At 47.0% G+C, this 25,591-nt stretch overlaps 3 protein-coding genes and 1 long non-coding RNA gene across 12 annotated transcripts in view; 2 read left to right on the plus strand and 2 right to left on the minus strand.

The window, feature by feature from the left end:
* Positions 1-4,220, plus strand: part of PARL (presenilin associated rhomboid like) — a 41,919-nt gene extending 37,699 nt beyond the window's left edge. For both annotated transcript variants that reach the window (XM_032483414.1, XM_032483403.1), the window contains 3 exons: positions 73-174; positions 314-411; positions 3,896-4,220. In XM_032483414.1, the coding sequence (XP_032339305.1) occupies positions 73-174; positions 314-411; positions 3,896-4,007 (312 nt within the window). In that variant the 3' untranslated portion in view covers positions 4,008-4,220. The remainder of the gene's footprint in view (positions 1-72; positions 175-313; positions 412-3,895) is intronic.
* An 86-nt stretch (positions 4,221-4,306) lies between these two features.
* On the plus strand, positions 4,307-15,367 carry MAP6D1 (MAP6 domain containing 1). Of its 4 annotated transcripts, none has more exons than XR_004321281.1 (4): positions 4,307-8,332; positions 13,149-13,346; positions 13,834-13,958; positions 14,746-15,367. XR_004321281.1 is itself a non-coding variant. In XM_032483432.1 (4 exons), exons 1-3 carry the CDS (start codon positions 7,662-7,664, stop codon positions 13,909-13,911), a joined length of 867 nt encoding a protein of 288 aa, XP_032339323.1. In that variant the 5' UTR covers positions 4,307-7,661; the 3' UTR covers positions 13,912-13,958; positions 14,746-15,367. The 4 variants fall into 4 exon arrangements, 3 of the variants coding, with proteins under 3 accessions (XP_032339323.1, XP_032339318.1, XP_032339320.1); XM_032483432.1 differs by having other exon boundaries at positions 13,149-13,266; XM_032483427.1 differs by having other exon boundaries at positions 13,834-15,367.
* Positions 9,826-15,700, minus strand: LOC116664821. Its single transcript, XR_004321286.1, has 2 exons — positions 15,549-15,700; positions 9,826-10,075 (listed from the first exon to the last, which is right to left on the minus strand). It is a non-coding gene; the product is annotated as an uncharacterized LOC116664821 (long non-coding RNA).
* Positions 15,701-17,614: 1,914 nt separating this feature from the next.
* Positions 17,615-25,591, minus strand: part of YEATS2 (YEATS domain containing 2) — a 92,337-nt gene continuing 84,360 nt past the window's right edge. For 3 of the 5 annotated variants that reach the window (XM_032483380.1, XM_032483362.1, XM_032483370.1), the window contains exons 26-31: positions 25,456-25,535; positions 24,594-24,795; positions 22,768-22,994; positions 21,806-21,880; positions 20,846-20,919; positions 19,402-19,706 (exon numbers count right to left, since the gene is read on the minus strand). In XM_032483380.1, the coding sequence (XP_032339271.1) occupies positions 19,595-19,706; positions 20,846-20,919; positions 21,806-21,880; positions 22,768-22,994; positions 24,594-24,795; positions 25,456-25,535 (770 nt within the window). In that variant the 3' untranslated portion in view covers positions 19,402-19,594. The other 2 variants (XM_032483389.1, XM_032483376.1) reach the window with 1 other exon arrangement.

Consider the following 25,591-nt stretch of genomic DNA (forward strand, 5'->3'; position numbering starts at 1 on the left):
CTTTAGACGTTATAGTCACAGAGCAGTTGCACATTGAGAGTTTCACATTTTCACCAGTGTGTTCATTTGCAGTCTGGCGCAATCATGACCGTCCTTGCAGCTGTCTGCACTAAGATCCCAGAAGGGAGGCTCGCCATTATTTTCCTTCCAATGTTCACGTTCACAGCAGGGAATGTGAGTATTTTTATGAAGTGAAGTGCTGGGGACAGTGGTGATACTTTTACATTGACTGAATTCTTGCTCTTAAATCAGAAGTATCAATGCTGAAGAAATAAAAGTTGTACCAGTTCTGTTCTCTTTTGCTGTTTTTCAGGCCCTAAAAGCCATTATTGCCATGGATACAGCAGGAATGATCCTGGGATGGAAATTTTTTGATCATGCTGCACATCTTGGGGGAGCTCTCTTTGGAATGTAAGTTTGAGTGTAACTGATTGTTACGGTGCTTTCACTGGTCACATCCCTCCCCGCACCCTCGAGGAAGGCAGAGTAAGGCAGTTAGTTCTGTGAGGGGAGCAGGGGCAGGTGGAGTCGGGAGGGCAAGGAAACCTTAACATGGTTTGCATTGGCCTTGCTCAGCTCTGCCATGTGAGGTGGGACGTGAGACTGTTGGCCCCGCCCCTGCCTCAGTCATTTGTAGAGAGAGACCATCTGTGCCTTTACCCTACCCTTAACCTCAAGTCACCCCATCTCCTGACCTGTCACAATTCCTTGTCTTTCTTGGAGTCTGTTCCCCAGGCCCCTGGTCTGTGCTATACTCCTTACCCCACTCTCAAGCCACCTCTCCCCTTCCTAGTCCCCATGCTGCTACCTCTGACCTCCGTCTTTCCAGTGCTGGGCAGACATGCTGACTGGGTGGAGTCGTTCCTCTGCCTGCAGTGAGTGGGCAGGTAGTGACTGGAGTAGCAGCCAGGGATCATAAAGTGATGTCGATGACTTACTGAGCATCTTATATAGCAGGCGCTGAGCAAGTTACCTCATGTTATATTATTATCTCTGTTTTACTGATGGGAACAGGCTTTAGATATGACCTTCCCCAGGCCAAACAGCTCTTCAGTAGCAGAGCAAAGATTTTTTAAATTTTTATTTCATTTTTTCCCCTTAACAGAGGCACTGTGGATTGAACCCAGGACCTCGTGCATGCCAAGCATGTGCTCTACCACTGAGCTATATCCCCCGCCCTCTCAGAGCAGAGATTTAAACTCAGATCTAGACCCTTCCAGCCCGTCACCCCATAGTGATTACAATTGCATTGTGGTTACAAGATCTCCCATTTGTGTTTCAGGCAATGGACTTTTGCCTAAAACATAGTAGTGCAGTAGTGACTCTGTCACAGAACTTCCTTAGGACTCCTGAAGTCCATCTGACCATGAGAGTCTCTTCAGCAGAGCTGTTGTCTGATGTGCTGGTCTCTGATGACCTGTCTTTTCTTGCATAAATGTTGCCTTTTGTCCTTACTTGGTTTTTTACTTTATTCCATGACAATGGGAAAACTTAGCTTTTTAATTAAACAAAAAAAAAGTAGAAAAATCTATTCTAAGTGGAGCAGTTTTGCCCAGTAGGCGGTGGAACTAAAATGCCATTATGCCATTTATAATTTCAGTGATGATTAAAGAATAGCATGTGAGTTCTAGCTTTAACAGCAGCACATTATAAATAGTAGAAACTGACCCGGTATTACTGTATAAGAGACATAAAGACTTACGAAAAGGGGCTCTGTTTTATGAACTCTAAATTTACCTGCCTCCTTCCGTGCATACTTAAAGGATCTTTTCTCCAGCAGTTTTTTTATTCTTCCCAACTATAATTAGATGACCTTTTTCCGTTCTGAAAATCAGATCAAATGCATTTTAAAGTTCAGTATCTGAAAGGCAGAGGAATCCTTTCTCTTTGCTGTTACTAATTTCAGCTCCTTTCATTTACTAGATCTTGATCATATCCAGAATTCATCTTTTCTAACCTCTTTAATGTTGATTTAGAATCTTTACTAATGGTAAAGATCCATTAGTAACCTCAGCACATTTCCTTGACTTTATGTCCCTGACCAAATTTTATGGTCTTCACCTTGTACTGCTACTACAATAGTGATTGCTAATATATATTGAATATTTGCTGTGTGCCTAGGCTAAGGACTAATTTAATACTCTTAAAATCCTGTGAGAGATTCTAGTTTACTGAAAGGAAACTCCTTAAAGATGGAAACTCATCCAAGGTCACACAGCAAGTCATTGCAGAGCCGAAGTTTCATACTGAACACGAGACTGTGAGGCTGCTACCAAAAAAAAGATAACCTCAGAAAATAGTCATTTTGAAATAGTTTCCTAATTTTAATTTAACCAGATGATCAATTATATTTGAACTTATATGAGTATAATCAAACCAGTGTACTTGTAAGATTAAAGTAGTTGACTCTTTGCTTTAAATAAGTAGGTTAAAAAGATTTGAGAAGACACTTTATTAATGGAGAATTCCTGACAAGTGTTTCATTTCTTGTGAGAGGTTTTACAATTGCATTTGAATCTTAGGGTGATCCTCTTTCTCTTGTTCTAAGTTCACTGGAGAACTTCAGTCTAAGCCCAAATGAATCTTGTTACATGCTTGTTAATTAATCTTTTTTAAATGCCTTTTTTTCTTTCTGTGAATTTACTGATTATTTTTAAAAAATTTTAATGGTGACTGTATTTTCATGATTAAATTTTAACTGTATTTAGTGAATATTAAGATGCAAGTCAAGTACAAGTCAAGTCCTTTGTAATAAAAAAAAAAAAAATGCCCAGAACATTTTAAAAAATGGTTAAAACAAACTGTAATTCTGATACCAGGTAAGTTGAATAGAGCATTTTTTCAGTCAGGTGTCTGAGATGGAAAGATCAACAAAATCTGGTTTCTGCCTCAGGGAACATGACATGTTTGGGGAAACCAGGGTAAAAATAAAGGTTTCAGTAAGAAAAGCTTTTAATAGTACCCATTCTGAATCAGTCCCCTGTCCCCCAGGGATGCTCCCCCAGCCTGGGAGAGGAGGCAGATACCCAAGTTCCACCTGCAGCCTGTGCTGCCCTCAGGCAGAGTGCCTGGTCGTGCAGACCCTGGGCTGTGAGCTTCTCATCTGTTTCCTCCCTGCATGTTCCTCATTTTCAGCAGACACTCCCTAGATGCCGAAGTACAATGCAGGGGATAGAGCACAGGTTACAGAGTTAGATTTGGGTTCTAGTCTCAGGTCAGGTGATTCCTAGCTGTGCAGCGGAGCAAGTTAGGTTACTGACCCTCTGAGTGCTTCAGCTTCCTCAGCACATTGCTTCCGGCTGCTTTCAGGCATTGTTTAACAGCAGCATGGGGACTGGAGCTGAATTTTAATAGGTGGGCAGAATTTGGATCAGTGGACTCCCTTTTGTGTAGCCAGGTGGAAGGTGACAGAGGCATTTAAATTTTTATACCCATCTTATTAGTAAATTCTAATTCTGACCTTCCTTACACTTAAAATAATAAAGAGAGTCTAGGCTTAGAATTGGCCTGATCTGCAGGTGAATGCTTGACTGACCACTTAGGAGCTGTTAGCACCTTGGGCAGATGACTTTCTCAGACTTGGCTTTCTCAATGGTTGTAAATGGGAAAAGTGATATTCACCTTGCAGGGCTGTGGTGAATTAAAAGTAGTGTGTGTGAAGTGCTTACACTTTTCATAGTGGTCATGCATGGTCCCATCCTACTTCCATCTTTTATGTATTTTATATGTTAAAGGTAAGTCATTGATCCATAGTAAATTAATCATCTATTTTAATACACTAGATAGAAAATGACAGTGGCATTCAGTTTTTAAAATGTCAGCTTGTATCATCATGGTTCTTGCCATTTGTATGTCACACTGAGTGTTGGACCTGGTTTGTTTTTCTTTTCCCCAGATGGTATATTACTTACGGTCATGAACTCATTTGGAAGAACAGGGAGCCTCTAGTGAAAATCTGGCATGAAATGAGGACTAACGGCCCCAAAAAAGGAGGTGGTTCTAAGTAAAACTGGGGTTGGACAACACTGGTGCATCTGGTCCATGCTGCCTGAAGCCCCAGGAACTCGTTGGCCCTGGAGTGACCACATCTTTGTTCTGCCTGGAAGACACCCAGCATCTAGCTTTCCCAGTATTTTAAACTATGTCCCCAGTACATGTCTCATTAGAAAGTGAATTATGACAAAGTTGTGAAATAAAGGTTTATATCTCTAGTTTGTAAACAGAGGGTATATGTCTCTTTGAAGAGCACTAATGCTGCCCTGGACTGTTGTTATTTGCTTTTGCATTTAACACAGTTTGAGCCCTGAACCTGACGTTCGTGCCCATGGAAAGGTCGGATTGGAACTCGGAGTTGGTTGTGTCTGTACATTGGTCTTCAGCACCTCTGCTAAATATTTACTCTTACTTACTTACCCCTTTCCTTGCTTGGTTGACAGGTAAAAGTTAAGAGCATCTTCTCTCTGGCATGGTCTGAAATAACAGCTGCAGTATTATCTAAATTTTCCCAAGAAAGGTAGGTAATGTTTTCTGGCAGTGAGTGGCACATACAAAAAGTTATTTTTAGGTTTTGCTTTCTAGGTTAAAATTATAGCTAAATTAAGAATTAGAAGGAAGTATCTTGGATAAATTCAGACTTGAATCTGAGCCTAATTGTATCTTACGTTGGGAAATGTACATTCTTTGGAGTGAAACATCTTACAAAATAGCGGACAGTGGTCATCATCATAGCTTCATGGTAGTGGAACTCACTTGTCCTCATGATTGAAAATTATTTCTAGGAAATGCAACTTGAGAATTTAAGTTTATCTTGAAAGGATTTATGGGAGAGCTTTTAAGTCTTTTGGTGACCTCAAAAGTTTATCGTAGATTTTGCACCTTGTGCTGGAGAGGGCCGGGCTTTGTGACCAGAAGAGGGAGCTGTGCCGCCTCTCACGATGCTGAGAGCTGAATGGCACTTGTACCCAGCACATGGTATTGTCCAGGATGTGGTGGTTCTTCTTTTTTCCACCAAGCCTGACCCTTCTCTACTGTGAAGTACCAATCATTCTTTTTTTTTTTTTAAATGGAGGTACTAAGGATTGAACCCAGGACCTCGTGCATGCTAAGCACGCACTCTACCACTGAGCTGTACCCACCCCCTCAATACAAGTCATTCTTACGAGGCAGAGGAGTCTATTCTAAACTGCCACTTAAAGGAGAGAGAATTTTTTTTTAACTCGCCCTTCATTTTGCTGGTAAGGAACCCGGGTGGTTGTGTGTGGGAACTGCCCAAGGTCACACTGCTGTGCTTTGACATTTCTGAATGTGTAGTTAAGCTAACAACCCTGTGACTTAAAGATGAGACAAGAAGTGTTTTTCAGAGATGGAATGGGAGGCTGAGATCATATGGACGTTCCACATGGAGTCCAAAATGAAATACATGTCTTCTGTGGGCAGACCAGGAAAACGGGCAGTGAATACATGTCTTACCTCCTTGATTTGTTTTTTTTGTTTTACCTCTTTTTTTTTTTTTTTTTTGGTTTTTGGTTGGTTTGTTTTGAGGGGGAGGTAATTAGGTTTATTGATTTATTTGTTTAATGGAGGTACTGGGGATTGAACCTAGGACCTCGTGCATGCTAAGCACACACTCTACCACTGAGCTGTACTCTCCCCGTGTCCTCTCCCTGCTTTGTGATAGTTAGGAAAGGAATGTTTAGAAGGTTAAGTACCTACCGGTTTCCCTGTAAGAGGCCTTGGGAGGTCAGCTTGCAGCTCCAGAAGCACAAGCCTAACTGTCCACAGCCTTGGCAATTGACCCTACTCTCCTGTTTGCCCTCTGGGTTTATGTTACTTTCTCATCTTGGCTTCTTTGCTGACACATGATCACCCCAAGGCTTTGCCTGGCTCATGTGCCTCAGCCTGTGCCCCCTCCACTCCACTGTCTTCTGAAGTGTGGGGTCCCTGGAGTACACCCTTAGCTGTCTCGTCTCTCCACTTCCTGTGGCTTCAGTTGTCTCTGTGAGGATGTCTTCTGAGTGCTGGACCCACTGAGTATCTGCATCTCTCACTCAGTACGTGTGTCTACTGTGTGTCAGGCATAGTTCCAGGTGCTGGGACCCCACTGCACAGGCACATCACATATCACTCCTGCCTCAAGCCCTCAACCAGCCTGGGGCTAGTCTAGATTTCCCTCTCTCATCTCATGTCTAGAATCCATCCCTTTCTCTCCACTCCCAGTGCCTGTGCCTTAGTTCAGTCCCTTGTCTCTAACCTGGACTCAAGACTGTTCTCCAGCTGCTCTCTAAAACGTCCTTGTGCTTCTCCATATGGCCACAGAGTGCCAAAAACACTTTAGTCATTTCCTGTTGTCGCCTATGAAAAACTTTTAAGCTCCCAGTGTGACTACTGAGGTCTTTTGTGGGTCCAGCCTCTGCTGCTTCTGGCTGAACCCTTAGCCCATGACCTTGCGTTCCCACCCAACCCAGCTGCCCTCCCTCACTACAAGCAGCAAGCCCAGCCCCCGGCCCTCTTTTCTGCTGTTGCTTTATGCAGTTCTATTATGCTGGTTTTCACTGCGCTGTAAACCTCCTGAAGGCACCCTACATTCTTCCAGGTACTTAGTTTAAGAGCTCTTTGTTGTTTAATGAATGAAGAAACCAAGACTAGAAGAGCTGCTCTTTTTTCCTGCAGGATGGAGTGTTTCAGTCACCACCTCCTGGGTGGCTGGACTGAGGCCCTAGTGCATGGAGGTCACACAAAGGCAGCTTACCCTGAGCAGGTGTGTAATCTCCCAGTATCTTCACAGTATGCACAACCCCTCTTCTGCTGCCTCTTGGGCCATGGCCTAGCCAAGGCACCTGAACTGCTGCCACTTTGGGACTGTTGTGTCATTTTGCTGTGACTTCGAGCTAAGACAGGCAGTGGTTTGGGAGAGGAATGTGTTCTGACTGGCCAGGGCTGTGCTGCAGTCCTCGTCTGTGAGGTGCAGGCTGAATAGCATCCAAATGTATGCCTGAGATGGAGCACTCGGTATTAATGCTGTTTCAACAGTGTTGTTGGTAATTGGTCTGCAGTGCATACTGAGGGCTTGTGTCAGATATTCAGGACACTTTTTGAATGTGGCCAGGGAGTTGTTTGATACCCTGCTATGCATTAAACAGACTGACCTTTAGCCTGAAGGATTACCCATATTTAGCTCTGCACAGGAGGGGGAACTTTTACAGTCTAGCGGCCAAAGATTTCCGGAAGCTTTATAAAGCCAAATCAAGTCTTGTGGCCATGCTTTAAAATTAGGGATTTTAGACCCCAGGAAATGTCAATTGAAGGCTAATGCCAGTTCTCAATGGAAGCTAAATGGGTTGTCACAAATTGAGCATCATAAAGGCTGATTCAAACACCTCTGGGAAGCACTGTCAAATCTTCCCTGTTATTCCCTCATCGATGCTTCTCCCCACTGTGCCCGCAAGCCCGGCGGTGCAGCCTAGCACAGATCCAGCAGCCACGGCCGGTTTAGCCCCTGTCCGCGGGGCCACACAGACCCTCTGGGAGGCCGGCTGCAGCACTGTGCTGGCCGAGGGCGATCAGCTAGGAATTGTCATTATCCGGCCCTCGGCCTCTGCCAAGCCAGGTCCAATTTATTTTAACATTTAGAGAATTTGGGATTAAACGATGAGACATTCTTCATGTTGGATACTTGTAAATGCTTTCAGGCGGTCTTAGTCGTCTCCCCCCCCCCCCGCCCCATTTCTGCACCCCTCCGGCCGCGTCCTTTTCCCCTGGTGCCCCGCTCCAGCCATGCGCACGCGGCCCTGGCCTCGCCGGGCTGTCACCGAGCCCTCCGGCTCCTGGATGGCCAACCCCCCAGGCCAGGGGGCGGAGCTGTGGCAGCGCAGGGAGGGCCGCGGGGGCGGGACAGGGGCGGGGGCGGCGCGGCCCCGAGCGCGGGAGCCGAGAGCGGCGGGCGCCGGGCCGGCATGGCGTGGCCCTGCATCAGCCGCCTCTGCTGCCTGGCGCGGCGCTGGAACCAGCTGGACCGCTCCGACGTGGCTGTGCCGCTGACCCTGCACAACTACTCGGACCTCGAGAGTGAGGAGCCCAGCCCAGGTGGCGTCGCTTCGCGCAGGGGCCCGTCCCCCGCAGGCGCCCGGGACCCCGGCCGGGATGTGCCGCTCACTCAGTACCAGCGCGACTTCGGCGTGTGGACGGCGCCCCCCGGGCCCAGAGAAGCAACGCAGGGGCGCAGGCCAGGGACGGGTGGCCGCAGGGTCAAGCCCCCCGCACCCCCCAGCCGGGGGGTCTACGTGCTCCCCATCGGCGACTCAGACGCAGCTACAGCAGTGACCACATCGTACAGGTACAGGGCTGGGGGCAGGGGAGGGCGTCCTACCCAGACCCTGTGGTCCGGGAGACAGCTCGGGAGCTAAGAGGTCCAGGGTGGGTGGGAGAGAGGAGGCTCCTGGAGCACCCATCCCACACGACTTGGAGAGGTGCAGGCAGCTTCGGAGGTCATCCCTTTTGGTCCCTGGCACTGCAGGCGTCTCCTGTCTCTTTCGTTGTTCCCTGACCAGACTGGGAGTGAGCTAGCATCTCCTTGACAGGAAGTTCACTACCTCACTCAGCCCGCTCCCCTCTAGGATAATCATGTCAGAAAGGCTGCCTTAGACTGAGTTAAAATTTAGTTCCCTTCCCCTTTACCTTCTACCAAGTGGACCTAGCCATCGGAGGGGTGAGCACAGGCCAACTGCCCGAGTTCCCTCTGTGGGGACACTGGCAGTGAAGACCAAATGCAGGGCTTCTGAGTGGGTGGTCCCCTCAGGATCTCACTGAGTGAGGGTAACTGATGTGGCTTTCACTGAGAACAGGTCTAGTGGGTCCTCCCCACCCACACACCCCTCCTGGGCTCTGCCCCTGAACAACTGAAGGCTTTCTCCCTTCTTTCTCTTACTGTAACAGTGATACATACTCACTGTAAAGAAAAAAAAAAAAAAACCCGGAAATTACAACATAGAAAATGAGTATGCCCTTAATCCTACCCCAAACTGGTAGTTCTTTCTAATCCCTAATATGCATTTGAGTGCATATCCGTTTATAATTCTTACATGGTTAGATTCTTACTATACACGATTTTTTTCTCCCATGTATTGTGGATGTTACTAGATGTTCTTTTACAGCACCAATTTTAATGAACGTGCAGTATTTTCTTAATAAACATTTATCCGTATATTGATATGTATGTCCAAATATTAACCTACTCTTATCATTGACTATTTAAGGTATTTCTAATTTGGGGCTATTTACTGTTCCTTTGATCTAGTTATTTCACTTGCAGGAATTATCCCTACAGGTATCCTTGGGGGTGTGAGCTAAGGAGTATAAGATGTGTCAACACTGTGCAGCAGAAAATGGAAACAGTCTGACTGTCCTACTGATGTGGGGACTGGTTAATTATAGCTCTGCTGTAGGATGGGCTACTGGGAAGCCCAGAATGTACTGATTATAATAGAGGATCTTCCATAGGTATTTGTCAAAAAAGATGCAGAACAGTGTGTCTGCTACTATGGGTGTTTTTAAAGGGGTTATTAATATATACATATCTGCTCAAATAAGCATAGCATGACTCTGGATGGATGTGTGAGAAAATGGTAACCTTTAGGGAGTGGAAGAAGGGGAAGGAGTTACGGATGCTGCTAGGATGGAAGGAGACTGACTGAGTGGCTTTTCGCTCTACTTTTTTGAATCAGTGCTTAAAAAATAACTTCTGTGATAAGCATTCTTGTAGCTGAATCTTTGCTTATATCATAATTCCACAGGTAGGCATTTATACTAAAATTAAAGGGCCAAAAGGTATGAAATTTCCCCTTCAGTTTTATTACTTTTAAAGCCAACTGTATTGAGGTATAATTTCCATCCAGGAAAATTCGTCCATTGTTAAGTGTATAGCTGGATGACTTTTATATACACCTGGGCATCACCACCATAATCAAGATATGTAGAACATCTCATCTCCCCAGAGACGGCCATGCAGGTTTTAAGAACTCAGTGGGGAGGGGCTGTTGCAGGCTGGGTCTTGTGTTCAGGGACACGTGTTCAAGCTGAGCTGCAGAAACACAGATGGGGATGTCAGGCGCAGGGCAGGCACTGAGCCGCAGCGCTGGGGCCCTAGCCAGGCAGTGGACAGTACTGACTGCTGCATGACGGGGGTCCCTGAACCAGCTGGAAGGGCTGAATGGTGACGGGCCTGGAAGGCCAGAGGTCCTGGGTGTGCAGCGGCTTCAAATGGCTGATGATCCAAGTGCCAGGAGTGGACAAGGGGCAGAGCTTGCAGGGAGATAGCTTCAGCTTAGGGAAGGAAACACTTTCTAATAATTAGAATTGACTGCAGTGGGTGAGCCTCATGCAGTGCTAAGCTCCTGCTCACCTGGAGTGTCCAAGCAAAGGCTGGGTTTTTAAAAGCAGCCCCTCACCCTTGTTGAGCAGATGGTGGGTTTGAACATCCTGCTGAATCCTCCCAGCTCCAGTGATACTAAAGGTACTAGTTATTACTCTCTGCTTAGCATGCACCAGGCACCAGGCTTAGGACTTCCCAAGGATCATCTCCCCAAGACTTTACAACAACCCTCTGGAATCAGTTCAGTTCTTGCTGTTCCCATTCTATGGGTGAGGAACTTGAGCAGCTGGCACAGGGTCATGCAAAGCAAAGTGGAACCCAAGTATGTCTTGCCTCAGAGACCAAGTTTGTGTCCCCAACAGGTTATCACTCCCTAAGTTGCTGCCTCCTCTGAATCAGGTAGCTTCTTGACCTGTGTCCTGCAGTGGTGGAAAAGTACTAATAAGAGTTGCAACTCAGTGGGGCTCTTAGTTCCTGATGTATAAACCTGGTGGGTCACTTGGCCCCTCTGACCCTTTCCTCATCTGTAAAGCAGATGGGTCACCTGGCAGAGACGCAGGACCAGTGCTGAACTTGGCTCCCCCAGCACCACACCAGTTGACCTCTGGGACCCTCCACCCCCCAGCTCTACTACTGGCATGAGCAACTCCATCCCATCTGCCTTCCTGCAAGATGCACAATACCTAAGCAAACTGTTTATTTAAGAAATTCACAAAGCAAAGACAATGAACAAATCCAAAGAACCCAAAAATAGCAGTACTTGTGGCTACTCCTCTCCACCCCAGCAGGTCCTCACCAGACCCCTGGTCTCCAGGTGAGAACTGACTTGCCTCACTTGCTTGGCCAGATGGGCAGTGGATCCGCCCACTGCCAGCCTGGGTCATTCCTCCTGACCAGGTCCTCCAGAGCCTCCCCTCCAGAATTGTGTGTGTGTGTGTGTGTGTGTGTGTGTGTGTGTGTGTGTGTGTGTGTGTGTGTGTGTGTGTGTGTGTGTGTGTGTGTGTGTGTGTGTGTGTGTGTGTGTGCGCGCGCGTGCGTGTGGTGTGTGTGTGCGCGTGTGCGCGTGCGCACCCCTGGCCCAGGTTCCAGCTCCACTCACTTCTGGAAGAGCTCCTTCCTCAGTCATCTCTTTCCTTGCTGGATGGGTGAGATAAAGAACTAACAGGCAAAGTGCCAGACCTGACTCCCACTTTTCTAAGTGCCCAACTGGATGCCCAGAGAAGTTAAGGGATTTAATTGAGGCTGTGCTGGGCTGAGAACCCAGGCTTTGGGATCCTCAGTCTGGGCTCAGCGTCCAGCTGAGGCTCACACGAGGTGGATGATGGTGGAATCTGCTTGGTGAGGGGAGGCACAGTGGACCCAGCTAGTCCTGTACTTTTATTTTATTGGCTCTCCTCAGCCAGAGCCAGTCCTCATCTTCTGGGTGGTCACCAGGCCATGCCAATTCTATCTTCAGTGTCCCTTCTTCATTCTCACTGCAGGCCCTGCTCTCACCTGGGCTCCAGCAGCAGCCTCGCCCCAGGAGCAGCCACAGGCTCTGCTGGAGCCCCCAGCCCTGGTCGCTTCCTACTCTGGGACCCTTGCAGCCACCCTGGGCAGTAGGCTTGGGCTGCCAGGCCTAAGGCTCAGCTCAGTTTGGGAACAGAAGGGCAGGCCCAGGGGAGGACTGGCCTCCCCAGGAGAAACAGAGCAGCAGATGGCTCGGGCAGCTGGTCTTTGAAATCTTGCAGCTTCAGAAGCAAAAATTATCTGATAGGGCTCTGGCCCAGTTCGCCTCCGGGCACCCGAGTGCTGTCCACGGACAGACACAGCTGTTCTCTGCACACGTGGCCTGCCCAGTGGTGCCCAGCTGGGCTGCTGCCAAGGAAAAAAGGCAGCTTTGTTGACCTCAAGGGTGGATGGGATGAAACAGGCACGGACCCAGCCCACACGTGGGTGCTGCCTCTGGCCAGCCGGACACTTTTCCACAGAACAGCGCCTTGGCCAGGGGCTCCTATGGGCACAGGAGGTCTCTGCCTTCCTGAACTCACTGTTTAGTAGGGGAGTTGACAATTAAAATAGGCCTTCTTTGTTTAGTTATTAAGTCTTCATCAAAAGAGCACACAGAGGGCCATCTTGTAGATTTCTTGAGATGATCACTACAGTTTAGTCTTTTGCAGGAGTTAATCAGACAAATTATTAAAAAGTAAACATAACACTGAGCCCCATTTTTCCTCCTCGGTCGTCACCGGGTATGGAGGACTGTGCTGTGCACCATCCAGGCCGGCACCTCCTCTGGATATAAGAGCCACCAGTGAAGTGGGCTGGAGGCAAGCGACCTTCACTGGTCTTGGCCCTCTAGGGCCCCTTGAAGTGGCCTGGAGACCACAGCCAGCACTGGAATGTGCTGTCTCTGAGGCCTAGCACACGCCAGGTGCTTGCAGTTCGGCATGAGTAAGATCTGGTTGCTGACAGCTCTCTACTCACTCACTGCTCAGCCTGTGCCCGTTGCTCCTCGGGAGAAAGTTTCCACTCCTACTTCCTGTGGGGTCAGGGTGAGGGACCTCACGGTGGGGCTCTTGGCGGGTCAGTTACAGACCTGTGTTACTGGGAGTGGGGTCTGTCTGGGGAGTGCACTTCCTCTGCCACTTCTGCCCTTGTAAGGGGAGGAAGGAGGCTCTCAGCAGTGACCACTGGCCAGGCAGGAACAGTCCCAGAAGCACAGGGCAGGGACTGCATCCCGAGGGGTCAGGGGAAGGGATGGCCAACCCTGTGCAAGGTTGTGACGTGTCCTCTGTTTCAGACAGGAATTCCAGGCCTGGACTGGAGTGAAGCCATCAAGATCCACAAAGGTGAAACCCGCCAGAGTCATCACAACCCATAGCTCCGGATGGGACGGCAGCCCTGGGGCCGGCTTCCAGGTCAGCCCGAAGCTGGTGCTGCAGGGCAAGGGGCTGGGCACCTGGCTGCAGGGGTGTGAGGACAGAGGCCTCTCATCCAGGTTAGGCACTAGGAGTCAGATTCAGATGGTGTAGGATGGCATGGTAGGGACAGTGGTGTCGGAACGCCTGGCTGTCCCTCACAAACAGAAAACTAAGGTGCTTTGTCATTAGCCAGGTGTGTGTCCCCCTAGTGCTGGATGAACTGGGGAGCAAGATGTCTTTTCCCCTCCTAAACCCCAATCTTACCCTTCACCACCGAGCACTAGTGATGGGCCTTCCAAATCCCTGGCATTTGTGTGAGAGAGAGAGGAGAGGAGAGGAGATGGGAGGTGGGAGCCGTTCAGCTTCCTGGTTCTACCCAAAGGCTCAGGGAGCAGAACAGAAGGTCCATGAGCCCTGACGTAATGCAGTGACTCTGCCCGTCGTGGATGCTCCCCCCTCGGACCCTTCAGGGCAGCAGTCCCAACTCTTGGGGCAAAGACGATGGGGGGGCGGTGGAAGTAGAGGAAAAGGCCCACTGATACATGGCCACATTTCATTTTTCAGGTCCCTGAGGTGAAGAAATTCGCCCCTAACCCCTCAGCCATCTTTCAGGCCTCAGCTCCCCGGATCCTCAACGTGTGACTGCCCACCGAGAGGAGATCAGAACCCACTGCTGTCCAGGGACTGGGGTGAGATCTCAGGACCAGACAGCTCCCTGCTGTCAGAGGAGTGGGAAGGGTTCTCCTTTCTCAGCCCAGAACCCCACTCCTCTCTAAGGTGTGGGCAGAACAGAGGCACAAAGGGACACGGCACCAACCCGCTCAACTCTGGGCCCCAGCTCCCTCTTCCACCTCAAGACGTGTGCGGGAGGCTTCGGATCTTTTTTAATTGCCTCCTCTGGCCACTCTTGTTTTTAAATCTGAGGAACTTGATCAACTCTACTGTGAACCAGACTGGTCCCTGGGGGCTAAGGAATATGGCCATAAGAGGTCCCTGAAAGATCCAGTAACGTCCTTGTGGTTTTCCCAGGCTGCATGATCATTTTATAACCTATGGTGACCCAAGGTAACGTCCTTGGATATTCCCGCAAACGGCCCCACACATTCAGGTTGTAGAAGAAATCTTAGGTTATCACCTGCATCTGACTCATGATGATGCTGAGTAACCAGGATGTTTCCCAAAAGAACAGTATGTCAATCATAGGGTTTCAGTTTGAGAGATGTAAGTTCTTTATGGCCAAGATGACCCTTGTTTTAACAAAACATTTCTTGGGATGAGTGAAGTACTGAATGACATTTACCTTGAGGTGGGTTTCTGAGCCCCACATTATATTACTAACTCCAGTTTTGTTCCCTTAACATGCTGATGACTAGAAGGGAACTACTGTACACACTGGCCAAGAACTGGGAGCTTTTTTGGGGAAAGGTGACAAGAGCCTGATTCCCTGAAAGACCTTAAAATGTCATCTCATTGCAGGGAGCTCACTACCTGTTGAGGCGGCAGCTCATTTTGTCTTTGGAAGGCCCTCTCCTGACTTTCTCGGTAAATTCCAGCCGGTGCAGCCACCAGGAAAAAGCCTGGGCCCCTCTTTGCACAGAAGCCCTCGAAACATTTGAAAGACTCTCTGTCCTTTTTAGAGATGAGAGGCACAAGCTTAGGACAGTTTTTGGTAAGGAAACTCCAAGGACTCCCCTTTGGGTCTTTATCTCCCTCCAGCCCACACGGGGCTTAGGCTGGTGAACATTTACTTAAGCCACAAGAGGTGGCATTTGGGTTTTAGAACCAGCTCAGGCTGTGAGGGGGCTGTCCCCTCCGAGGTGCTAGCTCCTAGCTCCGGCAGGCACAGCCCTTCCCCTCATTCCAGCAAAGGAAATGCTCTGAGAGAATCATTTTAAAGGGAAAAGCAAAACCATATGCTTACACAAAGGGTTCTATTATTTCAGACAATGGGTTTGCATGTTAGATGTTTCTAAGAGAAAAGAGGCGGCCTGCTGGGCATTCTGTGAGAAGCAAACAGATTAACTGTACAATCTCAGTTTTTACTAAAATGCAAACATGTACTGTTTAAATTTGTTATTTCTTTAAATTAATTACAAACCGAGTGCCTTCTCATGTCTTCCTTTGTCCTCCTCTTGGGAACAGGACTGTAATGTGTCATGGCTACTGCTATTTCCCTTGGAGGCTCACAGATCTGAGAACTCTCACATTGGCTGCAGTTGCACTGCTGTCCTGTGTAGATTTCACGGAACCCCCCCCCAACTCCCCTCTTTCACACTTACCTGTACCCTGCCGGGCCCTGGGGTGCCTAGGGTGAAATGGCTGTCCTTGAAGCTAGTCTTGGGCTCAAATCTTGGCTTCTCCACTCACTAGCTGGCAGAAGTTTAAGCTTCTGTTTCCGTATCTGCAAAGGGAGGGTAATACCCCCCAGCCTGCTAAGAGAATTTGTGGTTTATGTGCAGGGTGCTGACTACAGTAAATGGCCAGTAAAGCACAGCTGCTGTAATTCTTTCCTGCCCAAGCCCCCTTCCCCTGGGAGCCGGCTTTGTTCTCATCTACAGCTTTGGGCCTCTCAGTAGCCCCTGCCTGTGTCATACCACACAGCCAGAGGTGCCCTTCCCTCCTCAAAGCTGCCCAGAGGCCCACTCATTCGTTTACCACTCAGACCAGACCACTCAGCTCTGCTGCACCTCAGATGAGATGAGCAGGCTGCCCTGGCCTGGCAGCGTGGCCCTGCAGCGGCGGTGGCAGCACCCACTGCCCACGACAGGCTTGACCTCCTGGAAGGTATACTGCGTGCCCAAGAACCTTTTTGGAACGCACCAGAATGGACAGCTTTTCACAAACACCCCAACCGCCTTCCTTACTAGACTTCATTAATTAATAGATCTGGATTCTGAAGAAGAAACCTTCCCACTCACTCCAGGTCTTAATAAGGCCTTACCATGGTGTTACTGGAGTGGCCTAAAGAAGCAACTGAGGTAAGTAAAAGCCTCAACCACGTGGTTACAACTTATCGAAGTCATACACAACACACACACAAAGACAGAAATGCACTGCAATGTTAATAGTGATTACCTTTGAGCCTGGGGAATTATTAGTAATTTAAAAATTTTTTTACACCTTACAGTTTTTGCTAAAGTTTCTATATAATAAGCATTTTTGTATTAACTCTAAAGTTTTTAAAAATAAGCAGCTTAATCTGTTAGCTAATTTCAGTCAAAAGAAAGAGTTTAATATAATTATTATAATTATTCTGTAACCAAAGTTAGCACTGCCAGTGGCTGCCTCGGTCAGCTGTGAGGAGGCACCACAAGGCCCAGGCAGAGGGAAGCCCCTGGGTCCTTTCCTCCGCAGTCAGTCAGACTGAGGTCCTGTCTCTCTCTGTTCTATGGTGACTCAAACCCAGGAAAAAAAATTACAAATATTAATACTTTCATACCTGTGATAACTCCAGGATTTTAGGCCAAATGCTAAAAAGCAGTTTTGAGAGAACCCTGGCCCTGCAGCCCACGCTGGGCAGGCGGGGGACCTCACCCTCTGAGCAGGGTCATCTCCACTGGCCCCATGCACACAGGCTCCTTCAGTCAGTAAGAGGGATTCCCCAGTTAAGTTACTGCCTGTGACACTATCCTTAACTGTCCATCCTGTGGCTCTTGTCAAAACTGTGGCTGACACAAATAACATTCAGGAAGGGGACCTAAACAATGCCCCTCTTCTTCCTCCAGACCATTCAACTCTCTAAAGGTTGCCACTAAATGAAGTCTGGTCCCAAGAAAGCTACATACTTGGATTGTATCACAGGGCTTCCTCCCCGTAGAACTTCTTACCTTTGAAGAACCAAAGCTTTCAAAGCCTTTAGTTCTTAGTAAGGGTGGATGTAAAAAGTGGTCATTTCTGAAATGTTTCTGCACCGTCTGTAATTTTTTAGCCATTGTGATAGCAGATGGTCACAGCAGGACTGTGTCACAGGAGTAACTTCTTTCAGACCTTAGCACAGACCCATTTTATCTTGTCAGACAAACTAGTGTGTTTCTTGGTTAGACAGAAGGAGATGCTCCTCTGTCCTGGCTTCAAGGAGGGTCTGAGCTCAGTTAGTTTTCCTTTGCCCCAAGCTGTCAGAAATCACTATGTCCAGGGCCAATATGTATCTTCCAATTTTTTTTTTCTTCAGATTTTCATGTAACTGTAACCCTTTATCTTAGGTGGCTGCAAGTTCTTTTTGGAAAGAAGTGGAAGCATTCATTTAAATACACAAACAGCTAACCTTTGCCCCATCTCAGCTCTTTTTGACCTAATGTAAGAAAAACCCTGCCAAAGTTTAGTGCTCCAAACTCAGGAAAACCCATCACAAATACTGAAAGATTTATTGTAGATATTTTTGTTACAGTTATATTACACGTTATGATACAAATACATTTGAAACATTGCCATATGGGGACTGTTAAATCATTTACTATTTATTTTGCAAAAAGATAATTTCTTGAGGCTTTCATACCTGTAATAAATGAAGCTGTTGTTGTTTGGATCAAATCTTCTACCCTGTAGATCTGAGTCACCATCCATGCTGAATGAATCTATACACTTACCCATTAACCTTGTTTGGAGAATATCTGACCCTTTACTACTAGACAATTTTCTTCCTAATCCAGGGCATGCCCTATGCCTTACTGAAGAGATTTCCTTCTGCACCTGCAATCCTCAGATGCTGAATAAAAAGGGCAGGTCTCTTGTAGTTGCTTCCCTGCCTTTTCCTGACTCAGACATCCAGAGGACTCATGAAGACATGAATTATGTTGCTTGGATAAGTTTGACTCTGACTCACAGGCTTCAAATTTTCTTGGAGCAGATTCCTAACAGAATAAATACCTCCACACAGATGATGTCAGGAAGGTTGGGGTAGAGGATCCTTAATGAAACAACATCACGCAGGGCACTGCTACCCTTCCTTCTATCCACTTCTCCTCACTGAGAGGGGCTCTGCTTATGACACAATCTGTTCTCACCGCTTCCGAGCACTCACATCCCTTCTCTTGGCTTTGGTAGTCATTTCTCTACCTTTAAGGCACTCACAAGTGTTTGTCCAAAACACTTTTCTTCTTGGGAAAAACTTGAAGAGAAGAACAGGACACCAAGTCCACTGACAGAACAAACTGTCCCAGGGGCTCCCCACCAGCCACTCACCACAGAGTCAGCAGCAGGAGCTCCTGCAGACCACACAAACGGTGTGGAACCAGCTCTCTGCCCGGCACACGCTAAAAGCTAGCATGAGTCTGCCAAGTGCCTGGGATTTGAGGGTGTTGTCTGTTACTAACTAATATTAAGAGCTTCTTTGTTGTAGTCAAACCTGACTTGCGCTGGGATCTGTAGATCCCTTGACAATGCTCTGAGCCTGATTGTAGTAATGCTCCTATGCTCCATGAAAAAAGAATTGTTCATTTTGCAGTTCCCCACAGGCTTTTGTGTCTTCCACGCAGCATCACTGTTTCCTGAGCCAACTCATGTGTGCTGAGTGCAGACCCTCCCAACCATGGCCACTGCCAAGTGCTGAAGCCCAACCCTGCTCTAGGTGTTACCAGAGTAACTGCTGGGGTGCCTGTGACCTCAGCCCACAGAATGGGTAAAATCTCTAGCCTGCCAGACTCATTTACTGCCTCCTAGAGGGAGACTTGGGCCCAAGGTGCCCCTTGGAAGACAGCCAGAGGAGAGAGGCCTATAAATAAGGCCTGACCCCACTCAGACTCTGATGGAGCCTGTGCAGAGAGTGAACAACTGCAAGCTGACAGAGCACGCATCCACTCACGGCTTCACTCCAGAATCAGGAAACAAACTTCTGTCCTAAAGGGATTCGATCTGGGACCAAACACTCTGGTGTCATTAGGTGGAGGCAATGTTTTCGTAGCCATGAGATTCTGAGGCACACAGAAAATGACCTCCTCCCCCAAACAGAAAAGTCATCACAGTTCATGGTTTCGGATACAGCTTTGAGCCCTGCTCTCCCAGGGGCATCTTCATTCCGGTCACTGATCTTCATTCAGTATCCCCATGTGTTTATTTGTGAGGAAGTCCAGAAAAGGAATGTTGCAAATGGCCTGGTGAATATTACTCACTGTAATTTCTTTGGGAATCCTGGTCCAAAAAATAAAGATGTTAGGACTAAATCACTCAAGTATCTGAATAATTTAAATTAACTTATCAAATGGACCATCCTGTGCACAGGTCGTATAGAAGCGGATAACGATGAGTGCAAGGCGTGGTTCAGGGCCAGTCTCGGGGTGGGGAGCGGCCAGGTGCATATTCTCCCTCTCCAGCTCTCTCTTCTTTCCCATTAATTCCCTTGACTCTGGTGAAGACGTGGCCTACCCTCTTCACAGTCAGCCCTATTTAGGGTCAACTCTGACTTCCCACTCACAGGTACGAGATGGATTTTGAGAAGTCGGCTGAATGATTATGAAAAAAAAAAAAGGCTCTAAGGATTGAGAAAAGAGGAAGTAAAGTTGGACAGCAGAGCAGAATGGTGTTGCTGTAATTCAGTCTTAGCCGACTGAATACTGAGTCAAAGCACCAGAGAGCTCAGGGACCACATTTCCTGTCTCTTGGAAAGACAGGAGATGGAGTTCTGCCAGGGCAAGTGTGATGTTAAATGTTCTTATCAAAAGCACTCAAGTCACTGTGTGTCTCCACGGTCGGGACCATGGAGGCGAGCAGGTGCCAAAGAGGAACTCGGCCCACTCCTGGGTTTCAAGCAGGATGATAAGCAGCATTACTGGAACTCCTTTGTTCCCCTCTTTTTGTAAAGACCTCTCTTCACTGCCTGATGTGTTACATTCCTGTGAAGTCTGACATAATATTCCTTTCATTAAGGTCTCTTCAGGTCCCCAGGTATTTTGTTACAATTTTATACATTTATGACAGCCTATAAGCACAATGGAATAAAATAAGCTTGTTTCCTTTGAAAGGAATGCCAGGATGCAGAACAAAGGCCTGCCTATCATTCTTTTAGGGCCCAGGAAAAGAGCAAAATTCAGTGTCCCAATCAATGACAGTTAGAGAGGCTGCAAAGAGCAGTGGTGAGCCTGCAGGCTTTAGAGCAATGAGACCCAAGTTTAAATCTATATTCTATCATGAAACTGCTGGGAAAGCCAGGCAAGATTACCTTTCAAAGCTTGGCTTCCCATTTCTAAAAAGGGAGTAAGAATTCTGCGATGAAAAACAAATCAGGTAATATATGTGATGCCTGGCCCCGAGCTTAACATGAAATGGACACTGCTACTATCTTCAATTGCAAAGAGCTGGTATTTATTCAACCCTGTAACATATCAGAGTCCTACTGAATTGTGTCTGTGCAGTAGAGACAGGGAAGACACAGACCTATGGGCAAAGCTGAATGCTCACAACCAAAAGATTCTCTCAGAACGACCAAGCAGACCCCTGAGTCTGTCTGGCTCTGAGACTGTCCCAAATACTGACACCTCCATGTCCTACTACCTTGATTTACATATGAAACATCTTGATGGGCAACTAAATTGTTAGGAAATATCTGTTGGTCTGATACTGCCAACTACAGAGATAATGGTACCTGTTGTGAGATGCTGCCTGGTATCCAACTGCCAAAGCCTGTCTGAGGATGTCGCTGACCAGCTGCTCCGTAGCCTACAAGAGAGGATGCTGTTATTCCTAAAACGGTCATCTGCCTGCTCGCAAGAAGGGATGCAGCCAATCCCAGCCTATCCCCTAAACTTTAGAGACAACTATATCTAACAATCAAAAGTCCTTAAAAGACACAACACTGTAAAATGATTATAAATCCATAAAAAATGTTAAAAAAAAAAAGTCCTTAAAAGAAAATTAAAGGTCCCAATAACCACGAATAACAGCCCACAATGACAGAGGCCATGATTCTGAGAAATCAGGAACAGGGCTAATCTTCATTAATCAGACTCTATTTTAAGGAGAACAAGGGAGGGTTATCTGTGAGGCATCTCTGCTCCTGGAGGGGATCGGCCAGCTAAGGAACCTGGTCTTGTCATCCTCTCACCAAGGGAGATGAGACACTTGTGGTTGTTTCTCTGTTGTGACATGTGACAAAAGCCCAAGGCTTTGTCACCTCCTAATGCACTAAGAACACTGACTCTCACCTCCAGCTACTTAAAAAGCACTTGAAATGTCATTAAAAAATATCGTTAGGTGACATTAGCACAGAAAATCTTGCAGATGCTTTGACACTCAGAGGAACGTACAATTTAGTTCATTTAAAAATCAGGATATTCAATGTAGTTCCCTGTGCTATACAGTAGAACTTTGTTTATTTTATATATAGTTGTTTGTAGCAATAATTAAAAAAAAAATCAGAAGGAAAAAAAGAAAAAACTTTAAGCCTCAATAAGATGAGAAATCTTACAACCTGTCATCTCTGTTCCATTTGCCCTTGTCCCTTACTCACAGCAGTCTGGGATCCAGACTGTCCTGCCCGGCTGGCCCCTAGTGCTCCAGCCCCTGACGGCAGCTCACGGCCCCTCTGCTGCCAGCAGGCACCCACCTTTAAAATCATGTCCTCTACCACCGATGCATACACGTCCTTGTGAAGCGCCACGGGCTGCAGGGTGATCCCGATCTGGAAGAGCAGAAGGAAGTCACTTATTCCTATTTCCACATAAAAACAAGCACACGTCTCTGATACCCAAGGAGATGTCCGGTTGGAAGAATAAATCTACGAACATTCTAGACAAAATTCATGAAGATGTAACATAATATTCTTCTGTGTAGAAGATAACAAGTGGAAGAATCTGTTATCCCATTTCTCCATGTTTCCGAGTGATGGTTAAAAATGCCATTACAACCCCGTTCTTACCCCCAAATCTCCTTCATGTGAGAACACAGGATCTGCCATGAATTCTAACAGTGGGATGGACACACTGGAAAGCCTAGAATCAGACTCTGAGGCCCTATTTGCAAAAGGTGATGAAGACACACTTGGAAACTGCCCCATTTTTCACCTCCTGTACGTGAAAGCAAACAGTGTCTTTCATCAGGCAGCTGCACAGGAGGCAGACGCTGACGTGGGGCTGCGCTCCATCAGAGGCGGGTGGACAGTCCTCTCCTGTACTGTAAGAGCAGTGCGTGCCAGGTCTACGCCCAGGCAGGGAACTTGGGAGCTATAATGACGTCAGGGAAAGCTTATTGTGATGTGCATCATGAGGGTAAGGCGCTTCTACCAAGGAAAGTGAGAAAAAAGGAGAATAAAAGCAAAAAACTGTGTATATCTATAGCTTCCTTTGCTTCAATTCCATGTTCAACAAGCAACCTCTACACATGTAGTTAAATTTTCTTGCCCAAGGGCTCTGACGTGGGAAGGCAGGTGCCCAGAGAACAGAGCCAGGGTTTACCGGCAGAAGGAAACCACACACCTACTTCACCAGAAGTCTGGTGTCACTTCCTCATGCTGAACATCCACGCACCAGGCGCCTGGTTAGGGAGCCGGCAGCACAGGCCTTACCCTACCTTCTGCGTGATGTCACCAATAAACTCAGAGCCCGGCGTTGGTGGCAGGTAGAATTTCATTTCTTCCTGTTTCTCTTCCTGTTCTTTTTTGATGTTTATCTTTAATGGCTCTGAGAGGCTGAGGATGTCCACCTCCTCCTCATTCTCTGGCTCTCTTTTCTGAAACTGCTGCAGGTCCTCCAGTTTCCGGCAGAGGTTGTCAGCAGAGGAGAATGATGATGGGCACTCTAAATGAGAGGTAATCAGTCTTATGACAGCGGTAGTGACAACAGAAAAGGATTTTCCACCTCCAAGAGACCAAGAGCCTGAGACCCAGAGAAGTGCTAAGTATCAAGGGAACAGACCTTCTTTCCAGTTCCAAAATTCTACAGATCTATATGAGAACTTGTAATTCATAAATGAGGTAGACAAGCACAGAGACAGGCATGTTGTGTTAAGACAAGTGTGATGTTAAGTGCAATCTAAGTCAAAACAGCACATAATTCTGACTCATGCCACCAAAAACGAGGCCATCCTCTCACCCTTCAAATATTAATGACTACACTGATTTTTTTCAAATTTTAAATCTGGAAAATTTAGAAATGCAGTGAAGAAATTAAAAATCACCCGTATTTTCACTGTTCAGAGATAAGTACTATTAACATTTTAGTGTACATCATGCATCCAGTCTCTAATAAGTTGACTTATACAAAGCCCAACAAAGTATTAGAACTTTAAAGCCAGCAGGGGCTCTGGGAATCTTTTTATGGATGAGTAAGTGAGGTCCAGACCAGGTACAAGATGGGCTTAAGGGCCCTGGCAGGATGGTGGTAGTCATCCAGCTCCTGGCTGCTTCTGTTTTAATTTCACAGGGCACTCACAAATTAATCACTCACGTTAACAGAAAGCCTAGCATATGTAAAGTACTGGGCATTACATGTGCTACCTGGTGAAGCATGGAAGTAACAGACATGGTCTCTGCTCTCCAAAGAGCTTAGTTATATAAATCTGACAAACCCTCAAGGTTCTGCTATGAAGTGCCCCTGGAGATCAGGGAAAAGAGAGGCCACCCTGCATCAGGGATCTCAGGAAAGCTTCCTGGAGAAAATGGGACCCGAGCCAGCCTTAAAGGAACCTCCCTGTGCTCCAGGCTCCCTCGGATTGGGAGGTGGAGATTCTGTTTTCCCACAGAATAGAGGTTGAAAGGAGAAAACAACCCTTCTTATTCTTTAAGGTGAAACTCAGATATCCTCCCAGTATCGCTTCTATGCCTGGCTCCCCACCCAGTTGTTCATGTCTTTTATCATAAAACAATTCATTTTATCTGCAGCATTATTAGTTGTTTACACCTGTGCCTCCAAAACTGGGCAGTACACTTCCTAGCTAGGTTTTGGAGATAAGGTAACAGATCAGACATCGTCCCCGTCTTCAAGGAGACTGGACAGACTTGTCTATGAGGGGTGAGTATAAGGTCACAAAGGAAGGAGAAGTCACCTCTACTTGGAGGAAAGGACGTGGATTAGGGGAGTCTTCAAAGAAGAAATGATGCTGAGGAGGGGGCTCCTGAATGGACAGTGTGTCTGCTGGATGCCATGGGCTGGAACATTCCTGGCCAGGGCATGACACCTGGGACATATCGGCAAAAACAGTTCTGCAGAGACTGTCCTGGGGGGCAGGCAGGACCCATGGCCAGAGGTGAGCAAAGGCTCCTGTTCTCTAGGCTGAAGGGAAGAGCACTGAAAACTGCTGGGTGAAGACACCCAAGAACCATGGGGGCTGAGAGATGCGCATTCCATGGAAACACCTCTCGGCCGCTGGTGCTGCTCAGTGGGTCCCGCCAGGCTCACCTGGCTCACTGTCAATCTGTGTCAGTACATCCTCGATAGAGTCCCCGTCGCTCCTCAGGCTCTCGGGGTCAGGTGGGGTGTAGCCGTGGCAACGACACCAGTGAGCAATGTGCTTGGTTTTAAGGGGAGTCAGGTGGTGAAATCTTGGATTCTTCTCCAGTATTTCTTGTAATACTTTTCGCATTGTCATTGCTCTTTGCCACTTAAAAAAAAAATTGGGGGTGGGTGGGGAGAGACCATAATCAAATTCTTCAACTTAGCAGCATGTTCAAAAGAATCACCCAACTGTAAATTACATGCTAACTTGTTAGAATCATTTTTTTCTAAGGGGAAAAAAAATCTCATGGGGTTACTCTTTTTTTTCCCCCCAAGTAAAAGAACTTCTACCTAATGCTTATAAATTTGTAACACCGAAATTCTTGGGTTTGGCCTATAAGGTTTTTCACCTGGTCTCAACCTATGACCTCCCACCTTCCCTTCCTCCCTAGCCTTCCCCAAACCCATCACGCTGACTTTCTCAAAGCTTTCTAAGTACGCCTTTGTACAAGCTATTTCCTCTTATAACCCCACGGTCTGGCATAGTAGCTACCACAATGTAAGTACTTGATAATTATTTGATTTAATTTTAATATATTATCATCTAAAAAAAATTTTTAGAAATTTTTACCATTGCAGGAAAAGAAAGTAGACCTTTCAAAGGCTAGCTACAGGTCTTTGAAGAATAAGATTTTTAACTAAGGAGAAAGTTCTACCATTAAATATTTAACAAAATATGCATGCAGAATGCACATGTTTTTTAGTTATCCTCTCCCACATGCTCTCAGTGGTGGCCTACAGGTCAAAGAAGCAGACGCGGCATTACCTCAGCAGCTCTCCTTTTCCCAATGTTCCAGCCATAATACTGCTCCACAGATTTTGCAGAAAAACAGCTGGCATCTTCACCTAGAATGAACACATTCAGCAAACTCTGAATGAAGTTATTATGATTTAAATGAAAT

The sequence above is a fragment of the Camelus ferus genome, chromosome 1, assembly GCF_009834535.1.
Source record: "Camelus ferus isolate YT-003-E chromosome 1, BCGSAC_Cfer_1.0, whole genome shotgun sequence".
Lineage (NCBI taxonomy): Eukaryota > Metazoa > Chordata > Mammalia > Artiodactyla > Camelidae > Camelus > Camelus ferus.